Source organism: Typopeltis vanoorti, chromosome 22, assembly GCF_054136105.1.
Source record: "Typopeltis vanoorti isolate ZY-2024b chromosome 22, IOZ_Tvanoo_1.0, whole genome shotgun sequence".
NCBI classification, from domain to species: Eukaryota; Metazoa; Arthropoda; class Arachnida; order Uropygi; family Thelyphonidae; genus Typopeltis; species Typopeltis vanoorti.
The window spans coordinates 11572973-11591577 of record NC_143570.1 but is presented as its reverse complement, the minus strand read 5'-3'; the positions used below and the strand labels follow the sequence as shown (position 1 = coordinate 11591577).

Genomic DNA, 18605 nt, shown 5'->3' with positions numbered 1-18605 from the left:
ATTAATGTAAAAGTAGAATACAGCATAAAAAAGCACAGTTCCTTAGCCATGTAATTTCATATTGCTAGGGTTAACAAAGAATAGGTGCATGGTATAGTTGGAAGTGCTTATAAAATTTTGTTCTATTTTAACTAATTTCACTTAACTAGGTAATAAAAAGAAATTGTTGTCCCCCACGTAAATGTAATTTATTTTTCCAACTCTATTTCAATAGTTAGCATCATAAAAACAGAGTAGACAATCATTCAATTGTTGCAGTCACTCAAGCTTCAATGTTTATTTCACCACAACTTCAAAGCACTCATATTCTAATTGACTGTGACACATTCTTATGCTATAAATTTTGTTTTTTTGTTTAAGCAGCTTGACTTCATGTTCAATGTCTTCAGAAAAAAAGTTTTCTTGATAGGTGGATGTACTAAATATGCTGAAAGTGAGGGGGAAAAAAAAGATTTTTCATTTCCAAAACTGTCCAGACTCGAATGGATGAAAATAACAGGTAAGGCAATTTGAACTTCATAGTTAAGAGTATCTTTCAAAAAAATCTTAAAATTTTTATTTGCTTCCCCACAATTTTTTTGGAAATAATTTGGTAACATTACATGGAATGACACTGTAGCAAATTTAATATTGAATAGCATTGCACCCTGTGGTACTTTGGTTGAGACTTTTTCGATCATTTATTATAATGGTTTGCTATAGAGTTAACTGTATTGAAGCAATAGGCAATATTTTCATAGCAAGCAATTTGACTTTTTTTTTTTTTTAATTAATAAAACTGGAAGGACAGAGAAGCAACTCCATATACTACACACACACACACACACACACACACACACACACACACACACACACACACACACACACACACACACACACACACAGATTTAAGAAATTCACATTTTTGAGAACACCGAAGTTACCTTGCACTTGCATAATAAGGGTTACCTTCCTCTTCAAACTTTTCTATTATGGGATCCTTCAGCTCTTTTTCTTCCTCAGGTGTCCACTAAAAAAAAAAAAAAACTAAGCCCTAAGGAATGAAGGTTGCAAAAAAACCTGTATTTCTTATAGCAAAAAGATTTTGAAGGCTATTATTCTTTTACATAGTTAATTAACTCTCTTGTGAACAGTTTGAAAATAAACTGTAATCAGTTTATTTGGTTAGCTGAGTCCACATAGATTCTCTTTCTCTTGTGTGAGTTAAAAACTATGGATTTCATTTTGGAAGCATGCACCTATACATTTTTTTCAGTCAAGAAGACAAATATCAAATATCAGTTTTAAAATTTCTTTGTGTCATAGAATACAAATATACAAAAATGCATAGTATATGCATAGTAAAATAAGGTGAAAACTAGTATTTTAACTGCAGATGGGAATTGAGAACACTAATTATGCAGGAAAAGTGGAGTCAGTTCCCAAATTCCCAGATATTCTGTAGTTGAAAGCACTTCATCTTCTGAATTAGTTCAGTAAAAATAAATAATAATATCATACCTGAATTACAATTAGTAAAATACAAAATATTAATTTAACTTCACAGAATAAAAATATTACAAAAAAAAACTAAATAAAATCTAAGTAAAGAATACAGAATAAAAATTATTTGTTAAAATATTTATGAAAAAACAAATGCAAAAATATCTATCATTACAATGCTCCATGATCCTAAACAGTCAAGGTGTGAAGAATATATCCACTAAATGTAATGTCCTTTGGAAGAACAATAAAATATTGCATAAAAGTAGATTTCTTATGAAACAGATTTATAAAAAAAGCTGTGAAGTATTATTAAATCTTTCTAATTTAAACAAGTCTCATGCTTATTTTTTCTCCTTGGAAATGGTGCTTCTCCAATCTGTTACTTTTTCCTAGTTTAACTATAGGAATTAACTGACCATTTATTACTTTACTAATGCTTTCATGGTGCATGTTGAATTATTATTATCATTATTTGCTGTTATATGTTATTCTGTTTCCTTATGTTGCGCTGACAATGCCTATGATACATCGGTGAAAATTTTACTATGAAATAATTTTCATATAAGTTATCCATAGTAATTATGTCTACTTACATGAAAGGGTATAATGGAAAGCCTATTTCTAAAAATATGTAACATCTTCAAACTTTTAATTTTTTCAAAAAGCTAAATGCATTAACAACATTAAATTTCTATAAAAAGTGAAAGGCAGCCCAGGCAGTTCATACCTGTTGTAAAATTAAAAAATTTGAAAATTTTCTGGTCTCCTAGGGCCCATCAAACTTAATAATGAAGGCAAGTAAATCAATTCTAATAGGCCAACTTAAAAAAAGCCAAAACATATTTAGCTTTTTCAGATATTGATATCAATTTTGTTCTAATATGTTTTGACCACAGAGTTACTTCACAATATTCACCAAATTTCCAAAGAATCTTCTAAAAGGATTTTTGATATTGTCTGACAGGCTTAAAGAGAAATAAGAATTATTATTTATTGTCAGAACTCCTATTGTCACTAACTAAGCTAATAAAATGATAATTAATATTTCTAGCTGACAGCTAGAAATATTAATTTCTAGCTGTCAGCTAGAAATTTTTCATTATTATTATTACCTAAATATCATGACCATGCTATTTCCCTGAAAAAAAAAGAATTAATTGCTGGTAGACCTTTTTTCATTCTATACAAGAGACCTAATATACTTCTAATGTAATAGGATTCATTTTTGATGTGTTATCTCGTTTTATGTGTGCTATCTCAATGTGCTCCATTTTTGAAGTTCTTTTCAAAGCAAAAATGTAACATCCCCTAATTTAACAGTTTCTGAACTAAAAGCATTCAGATCTGTAAAAAATAACAATCATATCAACACCAAGGCAGGTAAAGGCAAAGTTATGGTTAATGTTCCATAACTATTTCACTTATGTCTCCTTTTGTCTGATTTGATGGTGAGTCAAATTAATAAACTCAATCAGTGATAATGTTTGTCATTGGGATAATGATTTTGAGATATAAGTCAAGACTTTTCATGCATATCTCACCTAGGTTATGAGTTTCTCAAGATCCACAAGCTTGGTATTCTCATCAGACCAGTTATGACCAGTTCTTGAGTACACTGGTTGTCCTACTTATAAGCTCCCCAAGTATCTGCTAATATTGCTCTCTAAGTGACAGTGTGTAGATGGTTGTGTGGTGTGCCTTCCCACAAATAGTCCTTGAAAGTGTTATGTAACTATAATAATAATTATAATAATCCGTTTGAATATAGCTTCTCTATGTTACCAACTTACTTTAAAAGATACTTCTGAATTAGTTAAACAAGATTTATCTGCCAATATTGTTCAACTCATAAATTATGCAATACATTCAGGATATTTTATGATTCAAAATAAATTATTCTGGCAAAAAGAGGGTACTGAATGGAAAGTCATATCACTCCTTCACTCTTGCTAATTATTTTACGGAGTACTATGAACAAGCAATATTTTCCCTCAAACCTATGGTATAGCATGGATGTCTGTGATTTGAAATGGTCTTTTACTGAGATAAAAAATTTCATTTCCAAGATTAATGCAATTTGTCCTAGAATGCAGTTCACATTATAAAATCAATTAGCTTTTTTTAGGTCTACTGATTCTTTATCAACTAAATGGAAGGCTTCAATTCTCTATATTTTGGAAGAAAGCACATACAAGATGCTACATCTATGCATAGCCCTTGTCAGAATAATGGGAATAATTAAAATCTTAATTCATTGTGCCCATCTTTGTTCTGTGGACACCTTACTACATCGATAATTACAACATATTAAGTCAACATTCTTGAAAAATGGCTTTAATGAGAATGCTCAAATGCTTTATCAATAAAGCATTCAACAGTGACAGGACTTCTGTTTCTTCTGCTCAAGAAGAAATTACTCAGTTTCCAATTCCATATACCAAAGAAGTATCAGAGAGTACTGCTAAAATTCTCAGGCTTCTCAACATATTCTTGTAACATTGTGTCCAACGTGGAAAATTTCTGCTTCCTTTCTTCACCTAGAGAAAAGCTTCCTCCATTAACTTTCCAGAAGTCTACAAGACTCCTTGCTCTTGTAGCCTATCATATTTTGGACAATCCAGAACTACTTCTGTTTTTAATAGAAACAAACCGTACATTCAAGTGTTTCGAACCTGAACGGTTATGTCTTGCATACAATACCATCTCCACTAAACATAATTTCCTTTGGAAGAACACTAAAATACTGTACAAGAGTTAGATTCATATGGAACGGCTTTATAAAAAAAAGCTATGAAGCATTATTAAAATGTCCTAATTTGAACAAGTTAGATGGCCTGTTTATCTCCCTTAAAAAAATAACGCTTTTCCAATCTACTAATATTTCTGTACCGATGATTTTTTTTTCTGCTATATGTTATTCTGTTCCATTTTCTGTGCTGAAAATGCCTGTGATAAATGGATGAAAATTTTACTAATAAATAAATAATTTTCACATAAGTTATAAATAGTTATTTAGTGTAATTATGTCACTTTCATTCCTATTTTGAAATAGGTAATTACCAGTCTTACAAGAATTATCTCAAAAAATCAAATTTTTTCCCTTCAATAAATAATATATTCCATTTATGAGGAACACTTTTTGCTCCTTTGATGAAGCACTTCTCTACTATAACTGTAACTTTTTTTTTTAATTAAGTTTATTCAGTTTTCTTATACTGCAACTTCACATCAACATTTCCCAAAACATTACATAGCTAGGAAAAGGTCAATTTTTTAGAGTATAAATTTTTTTCCTCACATATGCGTATGCATATATGCACATAGCTTGCTGCATTAAATAAGCAGTCCTGTTATACAAATAAAAATATCAACTGTCTTAAGTATCTGATATCAGGCCTAAAAAAGGACATCATATGGTACAATACAAAGGCTATATTTAAGTTGTAAGCAGCTGACAGAATTTGCTGTAGACAACAAAGGTGAGTTTTTTTTTCTGTATGTGGACATTATTAAACATGATTGAGCAAGCATACTTGAGAAAAAGCTAAGAAAAATTGTGGAAGAGAAATTCTGAGAAGAACAAGATAGGTCCAAATAGAAGTTGTCAGGATCAGATTTTCACTTTAAAACCAAATACAATAAACCCTCGATTTAATGGACTAATAGAGGGTAAGGGGTGTCCATTAAATCACGAATTTTTTAAAATAAAAATATCTGTAACATTATACTGCAATTTTATCAATATTAGCACTAATAACAAAAAAATTGTTTTACGCACAATTTTCACACTTTTAGATAAATTAATGTGAAGTTAATGTTCGATGTTGAGGCGCTTGGTTTAGGTAATCCTGCTTTGAAAAAACTATCAAGTTTTTTTTGAACTTTTGAATTTTGCTGTTTTTTTTATAATCAACTCCCTAAAATTATGAAAATGTGTGCATAAAACTGCTGCAGAAAGTCACGCCACACGACAAAAACCAATTACAGTGCGATTGGTGTGATCATGTCCTAATCATTCGCCGAACATGTTTTATGAGCGGTGACTCATTTATATCAGCTAAATTACTACAGTGTTTTTTCAACATATGATGGCCTATTTGTCAAAATTTGTTAAAAATAACAGGAAATTAATAACAAAAAATAACCTGTTAATTTAATTATAAGCAAATTCTGGTTAAAAGCATTTTAAAATTAACAGGGTGTTAATTTTCACATGTGACATACAGAAATTTTGTCCCTTTAAATCGAGGGTTTGCTGTTGTTGAGAAATCATGGGAATAAACACAGTTCTCTAATTCTACAGATATGAAAACTTATAACAAGGTGCCAAGATAAAAGCTGTTTAAAATGCTGCAATTGCAAGGCCTAAAAAAGGACATCATATGGTACAATACAAAGGCTATATTTAAGTTGTAAGCAGCTGACAGAATTCTAGGAGAGCACGATGGTCTGATGTTAAATTCCTACATCCACTCTTACTGATAACCTACATGGTGAAAAGCAAGCAAACAGCATTAGACCTGATATTAAAATTGGATATGTTAACCTATGCTCTTTACTTGATGCAGATGATGATATACTCTTAAATAAATCCAATACAAGTCTGCAGTATTTAACTAAACTGAATAGCTTCTGCAATAAATTTTCATCAAAATTTATTGCAACAATAAAAATACAAAAATTCTAAAAATAGGCAGGAACAATGAAAATAACAGTTGATGAATCCTGAGAAAAAGTTAAATATTTCAGCTATTTGGGCACAATTTTTAGCAGAGATGGCAAATTTAAAAAAAAAAAAAAAGAGAGAGAGAGAGAGAAAGGGTTGGTGGAAATTTGGTGTTAAAATGGTGGAAGGGCTAGGAATGGGTGGATTGATTCAGTCGGAGGTGTCCTGAAGGACTGAAATATCAGATATGACAATATTGGAGTGCTGACAAGTGGTAGACAGATTATTGATGGAAGACTGGTAGTAATGTGGAGTTGTAGTATTGTCATAGTAGTTTGTACACCCATTGAGAATACATTTCAGGAAATTGATGATGATCATGGCAAATTAAATATGGAGAGAGAACAGAATATACAAAACTGGCACTGTGAAAATCAGGTGAATAAATTTATATGGAATAAGAGAGAGAAATTAGTCAAAAAGCACTATGGTATTCAAGCCAATTTTAATTTATGGATCTCAGGCATAGGTTAGAAATAAAAGCAGATCAAAGAGTGGAGATTACAAATATGAGAGTTCTGATCAAAAAAACTGGTTTTTCTGTGGACTGGTACTGTCCTCAGAAAATATAAAAAATATCTGGCTGCAGATCACACTTTGGGGAAATGCTGGTTTACATGATTAAACAGTTACAGTTGCTTAATCTGCATGACCAGAAAAGTTTGCTTAATTCAAAATTTAATCTATTTTTCCAAATAATAAAGTTTTGCTTACAGGCTTTCCTTCTCTTTCTCGCTGATCTTTGGTGATCTGTGCTAGAACATTTGCAGCTTGTTGTCCTCCCATTACCGAAATTCTTGCATTAGGCCACATGAATAAAAACCTTGGCCTATCAAAACAACAAACATTTAGACATTTAATTTGTTTAAAAAAAAAACAACAACTAATAAATATGTATTCCTTCATTTTACCCCAATACATATGTGAAAGTTATTTATATTTATCTTCCTATGATACACCAAACAGTATGTAACACTTATAGCACTGACGTGTTACTACAGGTTTTGTAACCTTTACAATATGTGTGTTGTGTGCATGCGTGCACCCGAGTTTCATATAACCATAAAAAATATACTGCAGTACTAACAGTTATGAAACTCAAATTATATAAGTTATTCGGTATTCAAGGATTTTACATAATCATCAATAGTACATATTTCAATTAACTGGATGCTCTCACCTTACACAGACATCTAATCAGTCTAACAGATAATCTTAGGTGTTGACAGTTTGGAAGGTGGCGGATACCGCGTTCAATCCGGATCATTATTTCTTCGTCCGGTATTTTTCTAGGCCACAATTTCGCCATTGCTCCCTTGGACAATTCTATATGACGTCTCGTGCACTTCAGCAGATAAAGAATTTGAGATAATACGGAGTTGACATATCAAGAAATTTGATAATTTAAAAAAGAACTCTACCTCCAAACCAAAACTACACTCAACACTGTAGTCAACCTTTCTTTCATTATTTTGAAGCCTGAAGCACTCAACGCTCTTGCACATGGCCACAATTTTGCCATTGCTTCTAGAAAAATACCGGGCAAAGAAATAACGATCCAGATTGAATGCGGTATCCACCACCTTCCAAACCACATCGCCAATAATATTAGATTGGATGTAGCCTGTGTTCTCACCAAAGCAAGACCACCAAAAACCAACATATCCAATAGTGAATATAAGGCTCTACAGGAAATGAAGAAAAACAAAGAAATAGTAATCACCAAAGTGGATGAAGGGAACGGCACTGTGGTGCTCAACCAAACTGACTACACAGGTAAGCTTAATGCTTTATTATTAGATCGGGCTACTTACCTCCCTATTGAATACAATCCCACCAACTCACAAATTAGAAAACTCCATAGGCTCCTTAAAAGGTCACTTCTTGGCCTGTGGAAGTTACTAACAAACTAAAACCTTTTAACTCTAGGACCCCCCCCCTCCCCCCATATATATGGCCTCCCAAAAATACATAAACAAAATGTGCCATTACGTCCCATAGTAGATGACATTTATTCCCCCACATACAAATTAGTCAAACATTTAGCCAAAGCACTCACACATTATACTGGCAACACACCATCACACACAAAAAACTCAGCCCGCTTCAAAGCCACTGTAGAAAACTTTACACTCCAACATACTGACATAATGGTCAGTTTTGAGGTCTCCTTCTCATTCACAAATGTCCCACTCAAGGAAACCTCAGAGCTCATCCAAGCCAAATTTCCTCCCGATATCTCAGCCCTATTTCAGTTCCCAACGAACTTAGGCTATTTCGTTCAGCAGAGAAAATTCTATAAAGATAGAGGGGACAGCCATGGGTTCACCACTCTCCCCACCCTTGGCCAATTTCTTTATGGAGACTTTGAAGAGAAAGCCTTAAACTCTGCCCCACAAAAACCTACCATATGGCTTCGCTACGTTGAAGAAGTGTTCACTATTTGGCCACATGGCTCTGATACACTCCTCTCCTTCTTAACGCACTCAAACAACCAACACCCCAGAATCAAGTTCACCCTGGAAAAAGAGGAAAACAACAGCCTCCCTTTCCTAGACACACTAGTCACCTGCCAACCTGATGGAACCTTGGTTTTCTTGATTTATAGAAAACCCACCCATACAAGCATGTACATTCACCAACAATTCCTCCCACACACGAACACAACAATATGGAGTTATTAAGACACTATAGAACAGGGCTAAACTAATCTGTTCAAATGACAATGCCCTAACCACTGAACTAAATCACATCCTTAACACTTTCTCAGCCAATGGCTACAACCTCAAAAAAATACTAAAACCAATAAACCACAACGCCCCCCCCCTCCCTCCTCCTCTTCACAATAAAGATTACTCTAAATCCATCGCCATTCCCTACATCCGGGCACCTCGGAAAAAATTACCAAAATCTTGAAAAAACATTACCTGCATATAGAAAATTGGCATCCCTTATCCGCTCCACTAAAGACCAACCACTTCCCCTAGACCTACCTGGTGTATACCAGGTCCCTTGAAGCTGTAAGCTGTCCTGCTTTGGCCAAACAGGCAGGACAGCGAATATCAGAATTTCGGAACACAAAGATTACATCCGGTTTCACCAGAACAGCCACTCTGGTCTTGCAGACCATGCTCTGGATACATGCCACACAATATGGTGGAAGAAAGTCAGAATAATACACTGCAGCAAGTTTAAATTTGAAAGATAATTTATAGAATCAGCCTCAGCCTTAAGAAACATACCAAACCTCAACAAATTTGGATGCATGAGACTGCCCCAAATTTGGGAGATGTACATCATGAGAACTCAGCCCAATGGCCAAGTATACCTAATATAGCCCTACTGGGGGGGGGGGCACCTCAGGACTTTAGGAAAAACAGTAGTTTTCTCTCTTCAACCTCATTTGCTGTTTTTAGTGCCTGCATGCACATCTTAATCTTATGTTCTCATTGAAGATAGGAATGTGACGTTGCCGAAATATAGGAAGTACATATTAAAGTTTATTACTGAAATAAGATAAGAGCCAACAGGCTTCACTTTGGAAAGTAAAATTATTCAAAATTAAGTGAATATTGAATACCACGATATCACAATAACACAAGTATATCCTTTCTATTAATATATCGATAGGAAATCTAATCTAAGAGTTTCATGCTGAATATAGAAAACTATATAAATAAAGTTCGGCGAGCCCAAGCGTAAGCCAACACTTGGTAGTGCAATGCAAGGGCAACTCGTAGTAAAGGTGGAGCTAGCTCCAATTGCTGTCCTTAATATTTTCCCATAATGTAAAACACAGCTCCTAGGAGATGTATTACTGTTCTACATTATGAGAAAAGGTCACTACCCAGACCGGTTTCAACCTTTTTTGAGATCTCATCAGTGAGTAGGTAGATCTATATGTAATACTAAGGTTTCAATAGTCAGAGCTTATTTCTTTACTGTACAAGTTGCCAAAAGGTGCACAAATACAATTACTGAAATAAGAGCTAACAGGCTTCACTTCGGCAAGGTAAAATTATTCAAAATTAAGTGGATATTGAATACCACATTATTTCTTAGCCGAATAAGAAACTCAAAGATAGGAAATCTAATCTAAGAGTTTCATGCCGAATATATCATGTTGGCGCTTGCTCCACCTTTACTACGAGTTTTCCTGGCATTGCCTACCAGGTGTTGGCTTGCGCTTGGACTCGCCGAACTTTATTTATATAGTTTTCTATGTTCAGCATGAAACTCTTAGATTAGATTTCCTATCTTTGAGTTTCTTATTCGGCTAAGAAATAATGTGGTATTCAATATCCACTTAATTTTGAATAATATCAAAGTTTATTTTAATTTATATTCCAGTATATGTTTGTGAATTCCTTAAGTTATTTAGAACATATTTTATGAAATAGTTCGTTTGGTGTTGTTAATGCCATTAAAAATAAGTCATGAATCACACAGACATATTTTAATGTCCCCCCCCTCCCATCATATATGGAAGTCTTTATTATTCACAATGACAATCTTTGACTATAACACAAGTATATCCTTTCTATTAATTGAGTGTTCTGCCATCTGTTTAGTTTTGTGATATAAAAACCTGAGTTTTCCAGAGGGGAAACCGTGTCACCTCTGTATCATCTTCACTGGCAAAGCTTGAACAACATGAGTTTGAACTGCACAGATCCACTTTTATGCAAAATTTTTTCAATAAATATACTGGAAAAATTTTTTTGGAGATTTGCGACAATTTGAAAAATTCGCAGAAGAACTGCGTAGCCTAGAAATATCGAAAAAATTAAGAAAGAGTTAAGTATGTTATGAATTCATAAAGTATATGTAGATGCTAGTCTATTTTTATCATTTACTACCATAAAATATACACAAATCTATTATAAAAAGTTAAGATTTATCAAAACTTAAGCGCACAAAACATTTATAGACCGTACATGGCACCATTCGCAGTCAAAAGAAATGTAAACAAACGTAAAGTTTGTTTACATTTCTTTCGATGCAGTATTAAATCATAACTGCATAAAATTAACTGTTATTAATTAATTAGTTAAATTTATATAATAAATTAGAATAAAATAAAAATTATATAACGATTCATTCATTAGTGTATAGGTTAGGTTATTGCGAAGCAATAGTATCGATTACGCTAGGTTACCATAAAGCAATCGTATTGCTGCTTCTTTGTTATCAATGTATGAATCGTTATACTTGTAAATAAATATAAATTTCTTTTTCACATTATCTTTTCATTTTTGATATCTAGTGTTAGTAATATGAAAAACATCTACAGTGTTTTGTATCATATAAGATGATGCTGATGTAGGTACTGAGAGACAGATGATTTATCTTGTATACAGATGATGTAAACTTATGGTATTGATAAGTACAGTACAGTACTGTAAATGTATTTTCTCTTCCTTATGATTTTCTTAATAACATTTTCTTTTCTCTAGCTTACTTTATTGTAAGAATACAGTACATAATACATATAACAAACAAAATGTGTTAATTGACTGTTTATGTTATCGGCAAGGCTTCTGATCAACAGTAGGCTATTAGTGGTTAAGTTTTTGGGGAGTCAAAAGTTATACGTGGATTTTTGAACAACGCCGGGGGATCAGCACCAATCCCCGCATTGTTCAAGGGTCAACTGTGTGTGTGTGTGTGTGTGTGTGTGTGTGTGTGTGTGTGTGTGTGTGTGTGTGTGTGTGTGTGTGTGTGTATACATATAGTATATAGAGACTAATGACTTCTCATCAATTGCCTAGAGCCTCTGTAGTTCAGTCGGTACAGACGAAGCCCTTTGGCCGGAAAGACCTGGGCCTGATTCCTATTTATCTGGTCTCTTTCACCAAAAGATGAGTTAGTCGGTCTCATACGGAGGTTGGGGGTTTTTTCAGAAATCGGATTTTTCATTCCCCAGAACAGGCAAACCGGTCCCATGAGCACATGCTGATTACAGTCAGGAATACTTAAGAAACGGTCCCTCCCAGCCATATGCTATGCTGGTCCCGAGCCCGAATAAAGTAGGTGGGATTGAGGTGGTGCGTACTTCTCCATAAAAGGAGCTCGTGGCCGTTGTATCATCATATAAAATAATAAAATCAATTGCCTTAGTATCCCATAATGCAAGGCACATATCCTTATGGACATGTGTAATAATTATTATATTACAGGCAACTCCAAGGAGTCTTTAGACTCATCGAGGGAGGGAGGCCCTAAATATCATGTCAAGAACTATCCAACATTTGCACAGTATCTATCATACTTTGCTTTAAACTCATTCATAGTCACGGCACCCACAACAGACTCTGGTAACTTATTTCATTCATTCACTACTCTCCAAGCAAAAAACCTAGTTCCAACACCTTGCTAACTACACTCTTCCTCAGTTTCCATGGATGGTCTCTAGTTCTCCCACCAACACAACCGTTATGAAAAATTTCCTCTGAATTAATCTTGTAAAAACCTCTCAGTAATTTGTATATCTCAATCATATCACCCCTTTTCTGCCTATCAACCAGTTTCTGTAACCCATAAATCTTAAACCTGTTCTCATAAGGTTCATTCCATAGACCTGCTACCATCTTGGTCACTCACCTCTGGGTCCTCTCCACCTCCTCCTCATCACCAAGAAACCCTGGTGTCTAGATCTGCATGCAGTAGTCAAGATGGGGTCTTATCAAGACTCCACAATGAGGAACAATAACCTGCTTGTCTTTGCTCGTCAAAGTATTCTTCAGTAACCAAATCATCTGATGAGCTTTTTTAGCCACTTTTGCTATGTGCCTCTAAACTTTATCTCCCTATTGACTAACACTCTTAAAGCTCTGGCTTCATCAATTTCCTGGAGATAATGCTATACATTATGGGAAGGGCCACTACCCAGACCAATTTCTAATTTTATTGAGGTCTCTCAGAGGCTAATGACTTCTCATCAATTGACTTAGTATCCCATAATGAAAGGCACAAACTGGTAGAAACCGGTCTGGATACTGGCCATTCCCATGATGCATGTCCATAAGGATATGTGCTTTGCATTATGAGATTATATTATATTGATGAGAAGTCATTAGCCTCTAAATACAAGTAGCCCAGTCATGAAGTAACTTCATGTGCAAACTTTGTTTGCTTACACTTGGATAAAGGATGAAACCAAGAATATACCATATTTTTCTGTGTATCAGACGATACTTTTTTCTAAAATTTTAGATGAAAAATAGTGGGTCTCTTATACATGCGGGGGGGGGAATCAGTTGAGAGACCTGAGTTGCCATGGTGAAACTGCTGGTACCTTGCCTCTGCGAACAAGCTTCTGCCAATCACTAGCCTTTGTTAACTCTGTCGATTGACGTCATTAATGGCTGATTCTGAATAAACCAATCAGAACCCTGAAAGTATTCACATGTCTGCAACTCATTGGCAGGGTAAGTTAATGCATTAACAATGTTTTGAGCACCAGCCCATAAAAATGTCTGAAAATAAAAAACAATTGTCATATTCTTCAAAATTCAAGTTAAAAGTCATCAATTATGCAAAAGAACATGTAAATAAAGCTTCAGAAAGACAATTTGGACCTCCTCCCACTAAGTGTATGATTGGACAGTGGAGATGTTTAAAATATTGATTTCTTAATTTTGGGTTCAAAAAAAGTAGGGTTCGTCTTATGCATGGAAAAATACGGTAATTTCTTAGCATTTTTAATTTATATATATATATAATATATATATATATATATATGCAGGGTGGGCCAGTTCAAAATAAGTGGTGTTTCATAACTAATAAAAACAAATCTCCAAGTTCTGTACTTTATTATAAAAAAAAAAAAAGAATAAAAATAATTAAAAAATAAAGTTATTAAATGTTTAAACCCCTTTGCAACTTATGGGCCACCCTGTGTGTGTGTGTGTGTGTGTGTGTGTGTGTGTGTGTGTGTGTGTGTGTGTGTGTGTGTGTGTGTGTGTGTGTGTGTACGCATAAAGAGAAAGCTCTCCATTGCATTATGATCTAATGGTTGTAGAACTAGGAAATTTTTAGAAACCTTTCTTTCTGCAAAATGCATTGAACTTTCTGAATTTATCAAGTTAGAATGCACATTCAGAATAACACTTTTGCAGTGAACTTGAGTTATGAAAATGAAAACACATTTTCTGAAGAGATCTGATAACAAATATTTGGTATGTAGGCCAGTACTTGATATATCACGAATTATTTCATTTTACATTTGATAACCAAATTATCTCATACTTACAGTTTTCAACTCAAGTATATGAAGTAAATAGAAGTTTATTATTTATTAGAGTTCCTGACCTGACTCTTTCAAACTTACTGTGTCTACTCATAAACCAGGAGAGCACTGAATTCCTTAGCAGAACATGTGCAAAAGTTATGTGGCCTGCAAATTTGCATTATCAACCGGTGGGCAAATCATTTTAGATTTTTTAAAAATCTAAATAGAACCAGAAGAATTAATAAAAGATGAAAAGCAAATTCTTTGGAGATATATTTTTTAAGTAGTGCAATACCATAGCGACCCATGCCAACATTCAAGGTTACTTCTGTAATCTCTCAATCACTTTCAAAAGCCTATTTAGAACTCAATACATCATAGCAATGTAACCTATTTAGAAGTTTTACAGCATAAAGATATGGATATTTGATCTTTCCTCTTTGAATGAAGACAATTAAATTAACAATATCATAAACCATAATAATATAACAGTAATATAATTTTCAAAAAATGTTATTGTACTGCTGTTATTATATAACTTATTTTTATATGACTTCCATCCACCTATATACAGGGTGTTCGGGATAAATTTGACAGTTTCGTAAGGAAAAAGAAAATCTTCTTTGTATCTATTAAATTTAATGAATTGACAAAAAAACATTACAGGCAGAGTTAATTACAATACTATCAACAAGATTTACTCAAAATAACCACCATTAGCATCGATCACAGCTTCAATTCTGCTTCGGAACCTCGAACAAGCTGATGCTACAGTCTCCCTGGGAAGGGCCGCAAAAACTGTTTTAATTTTATCCATTAACTGGGCTTTTGTATTACTGGAAGTGCGATTGGTGTCTTTTTCAACTGCGCCCCATACAAAATAATCCATGGGGTTAAGGTCTGGGGAGTTTGGAGGCCAAACATTTGGACTGGTGAAGTCGTAGAAATTTTCAGACAACCATTTTTGACTTTTCCCAGAGGTGTGGCAAGGGGCCGAATCCTGCTGCCATACATACGGCCTACCATTGGCTACCCTTGTTATCCAGGGCTTGACTACAGTTAGCAACTCCACGAACAAAGCCCGAATTCCAATGCCAGGGTTCTTCAACACCTGTTCCTGCAGATTTGCGAGGAATTCTGCTGTGCGAACGCAATCAGATCGTCTGCTAGGGATCTTTCTTCTTGCTACATCCTCGTAGTCACCATTGCAAGTCTCTAGTTCATGCCTGATTGTTTTTACTGTATTCAGGGAGCATTGGGCAGCAGTCGTAATATCCTTATTTTGATGGCGGGCATGAATCATCATGATACAAGTTATTCTCTTCCATGATTCAGGTGGGTTCCAGCTATCTCCTTTCTGACATCTTGTATATGAATGAAGAAGGGTCCAAACTTTTAAATGAAGAGAAGTGTGTGTTAATACATGTAACTTACGGAAAAATATAATTAATTATAAATATGTCAAATTTATCCCGAACACCCTGTATATATACATACATACTAGGGGGGGGGCTAGGCCCCCCTGGCACCAACCCCCTGAGTTCCGGACTGGTAGGCCAGTTCTCCATGAGTTCTCATGACTCGAAAGAGGGGGTTCCCACCCATTGGTGCCTACAGAGGTAAAGTCTTAGAGTGGCTGCACTGCATAGTTCAGAATGTCTGGCCAGAGGGACGAATTCCCGATGATTAGAGTAGAGCTCTCATAGTACCCATATATAAAAAAGGGAAATAAAACTGAATGTGAGAATTACAGAGGTATTTCCATACTGAGTGTTCCTGGTAAGATTTATGCAAGTATACTTGAGAAGCAGTTGAAAAGGATTGTGGAAGAGAAGCTTGGTGAAGCACAAGCTGGATTCAAGTCATTAGGCTGTCAGGATCAGATTTTCACTTTATAACAAATAGTCGAGAAAATATAATAAAGATCTGTATTTAAGTTTTGTAGACTTGCAAAAGGCATATGACAAAGTACCAAGAGAGAGAGAGAAGCTATTCAAAACACTACAGTTATATGGTGCCAGTGGGGCACTATATCAAGCAATACTTAATCTTTATTTGAGTTGTAAGTCAGCAGTTAGAATTGAAGGAAGTACAGGAAGATGGTTTGATGTTATATCTGGTGTGAGACAAAGATGTACATTATCCCCCTCTGTTATTCATTATCTATATGGATCATATTATGAAAGAATGTGGTATTAAACCTGATATCAAAATTGGAGATGTTAATCTCAGCTCTTTGCTTTATGCCAGATGATGTTATACTTGTAAATTAATCCACTACAAGTCTGCAAGATTCCTTGACTAAATTGAATAACTGTTGTAGTAGATATGGTATGAAGGTCAGTAATAACAAGACAAAGATAATGAAAATAGGCAGAAGCAGAGAATATATCTACTGCATTGTGAATGAAGAACCTATAGAACAAATAAAACATTTCAGCTACTTAGGCACAATTTTTAGTGATGGTAAAATAAATATGGAAATAGACAACAGAATCAACAAAGCTGATAATGGTAGGAAGTCAACTGAATAAATATATTACTAAATCATTTAAGGAATTGACAACATAGATAAGAATATAAATTAAATTACACTTTACTTGTCTACCTGAATAAATGTATATGGAATAAGAGAGAAGTCAGCCAAAACACTAAATTAGCTATATACAAGACAGTGTTCAAACCAATATTAACTTATGAATCTGAAAGCTGGATCAGAAGAAACACTTGACCAAAGACTACAGACCGCATATATGAGAGTGCTGAGAACGAGTAGGGGCATGAACAGATGGCATCAATGGCAATATCATATTAAAAACAAGGATATTAGGAAAGAACTTGACATTGTTAGCATCCAGGAATGTGTTAGCAGAGCTAATCTCAGCTCAGGTGTTATGGTCACTTAAACAGAATGGGAGAGGAAAGATTAGCAAAACTGCAAGGTTGACAGGAAAAAGTCCCAGAGGAAGGCCAAGATACAGATGGATTGATATGGTAAAAAGTACCTTTGAAGACAGAAATATAAGATCTAATAATATTGGAGTCTTGACAGGTAACAGACTGATTTGGAGGAAAATTGTAGATTGGAAGTTAGTAATGATGTAAATTGTTCATGTAGTACTGTCATATCCTGTACACCGCCTCGAGGGTACATGTCAGGAATTTGATGATGATGATTAAGTTCATATTTATTTTAATAATGAAACGATGTTAAATATGAAATTATAAGGTATGTGTGATGAAGAAAATTTAGTTTATGTCCTTACATATTCAAAGATGAATTACTACAATCCATAACTGCCACTTCATAATTATCAATTATTGAAACAATGAAATGTGGGAAACCCAAGGTTTATAGTCCAATTAAATGCTCAGGGATGGGAAATTATAATTCTAAGAGGTCTACTGAAAGCCTGTTCTTCCATGCTAAGTCTCCACAAATCAGTCTGAAAGGGAGAGTGGAGGAGGTCAAAGCAGGAAAGCAACATTTAAGCAATGGTGGAAAAAAAATTAGACTAATAGAAAGCCAAGTGCAATTCTTTTCCATTCTTTTTTGTCTAAACAGCAAAAAAGAATGGATCCTAACAGTGAAATGCCTAATAAAAACTGATAAGTAACATACGAGTAAGAACGGCCACACATCCCATAGTTTCCTGCTCCATATGAACCACCTATGATGAGAGTTATTTTGGGTACTTGAGCACATGCAACAGCAGTCACCATTTTGGCACCATGTTTTGCAATCCCACCAGCTTCTGCTTCTCTTCCAACCATAAATCCTAAGAAAATATTCACAAAGGAAATTTGAAGTGATTAATTTAAATATCACTTAAAAAGATTGTTTCAATTATTTGTTATAATAAAATTAAAGAAATGAATTTAATAATGAAAGATACGTTTTGCTGATGACTAAATTTTAGCATGTGATGTTTCTGAAAATTACAACATTTGAAACATTCACACAGATGTTTCAATAATAGGATGTTTGTTACATATACAGTAATTATTATGCCTATTTTGCATAATAATCAAATTTACAAAATGAAATCAGATGCATAAAAGTTATCTAACACTATTAGTAGAATGCAGTATAAAATAAGTTTTTCCAGGTTAATCGTATGATGCACAAGTTCATACCATAATATTGTTAAAAATGCTAAT

The 18605-nt window shown here is 34.2% G+C and overlaps 1 protein-coding gene across 1 annotated transcript in view; it reads right to left on the bottom strand.

Annotated features, from left to right (window-relative positions):
• Mccc2 (methylcrotonyl-CoA carboxylase subunit 2) overlaps positions 1–18605 on the bottom strand; it is a 188734-nt gene that overhangs the window by 8721 nt on the left and 161408 nt on the right. Inside the window, exons 14-16 of the mRNA XM_090412413.1 lie at positions 18067–18223; positions 6926–7040; positions 924–1009 (exon numbers count right to left, since the gene is read on the bottom strand). Coding sequence (XP_090268539.1) covers positions 924–1009; positions 6926–7040; positions 18067–18223 — 358 coding nt within the window. The remainder of the gene's footprint in view (positions 1–923; positions 1010–6925; positions 7041–18066; positions 18224–18605) is intronic.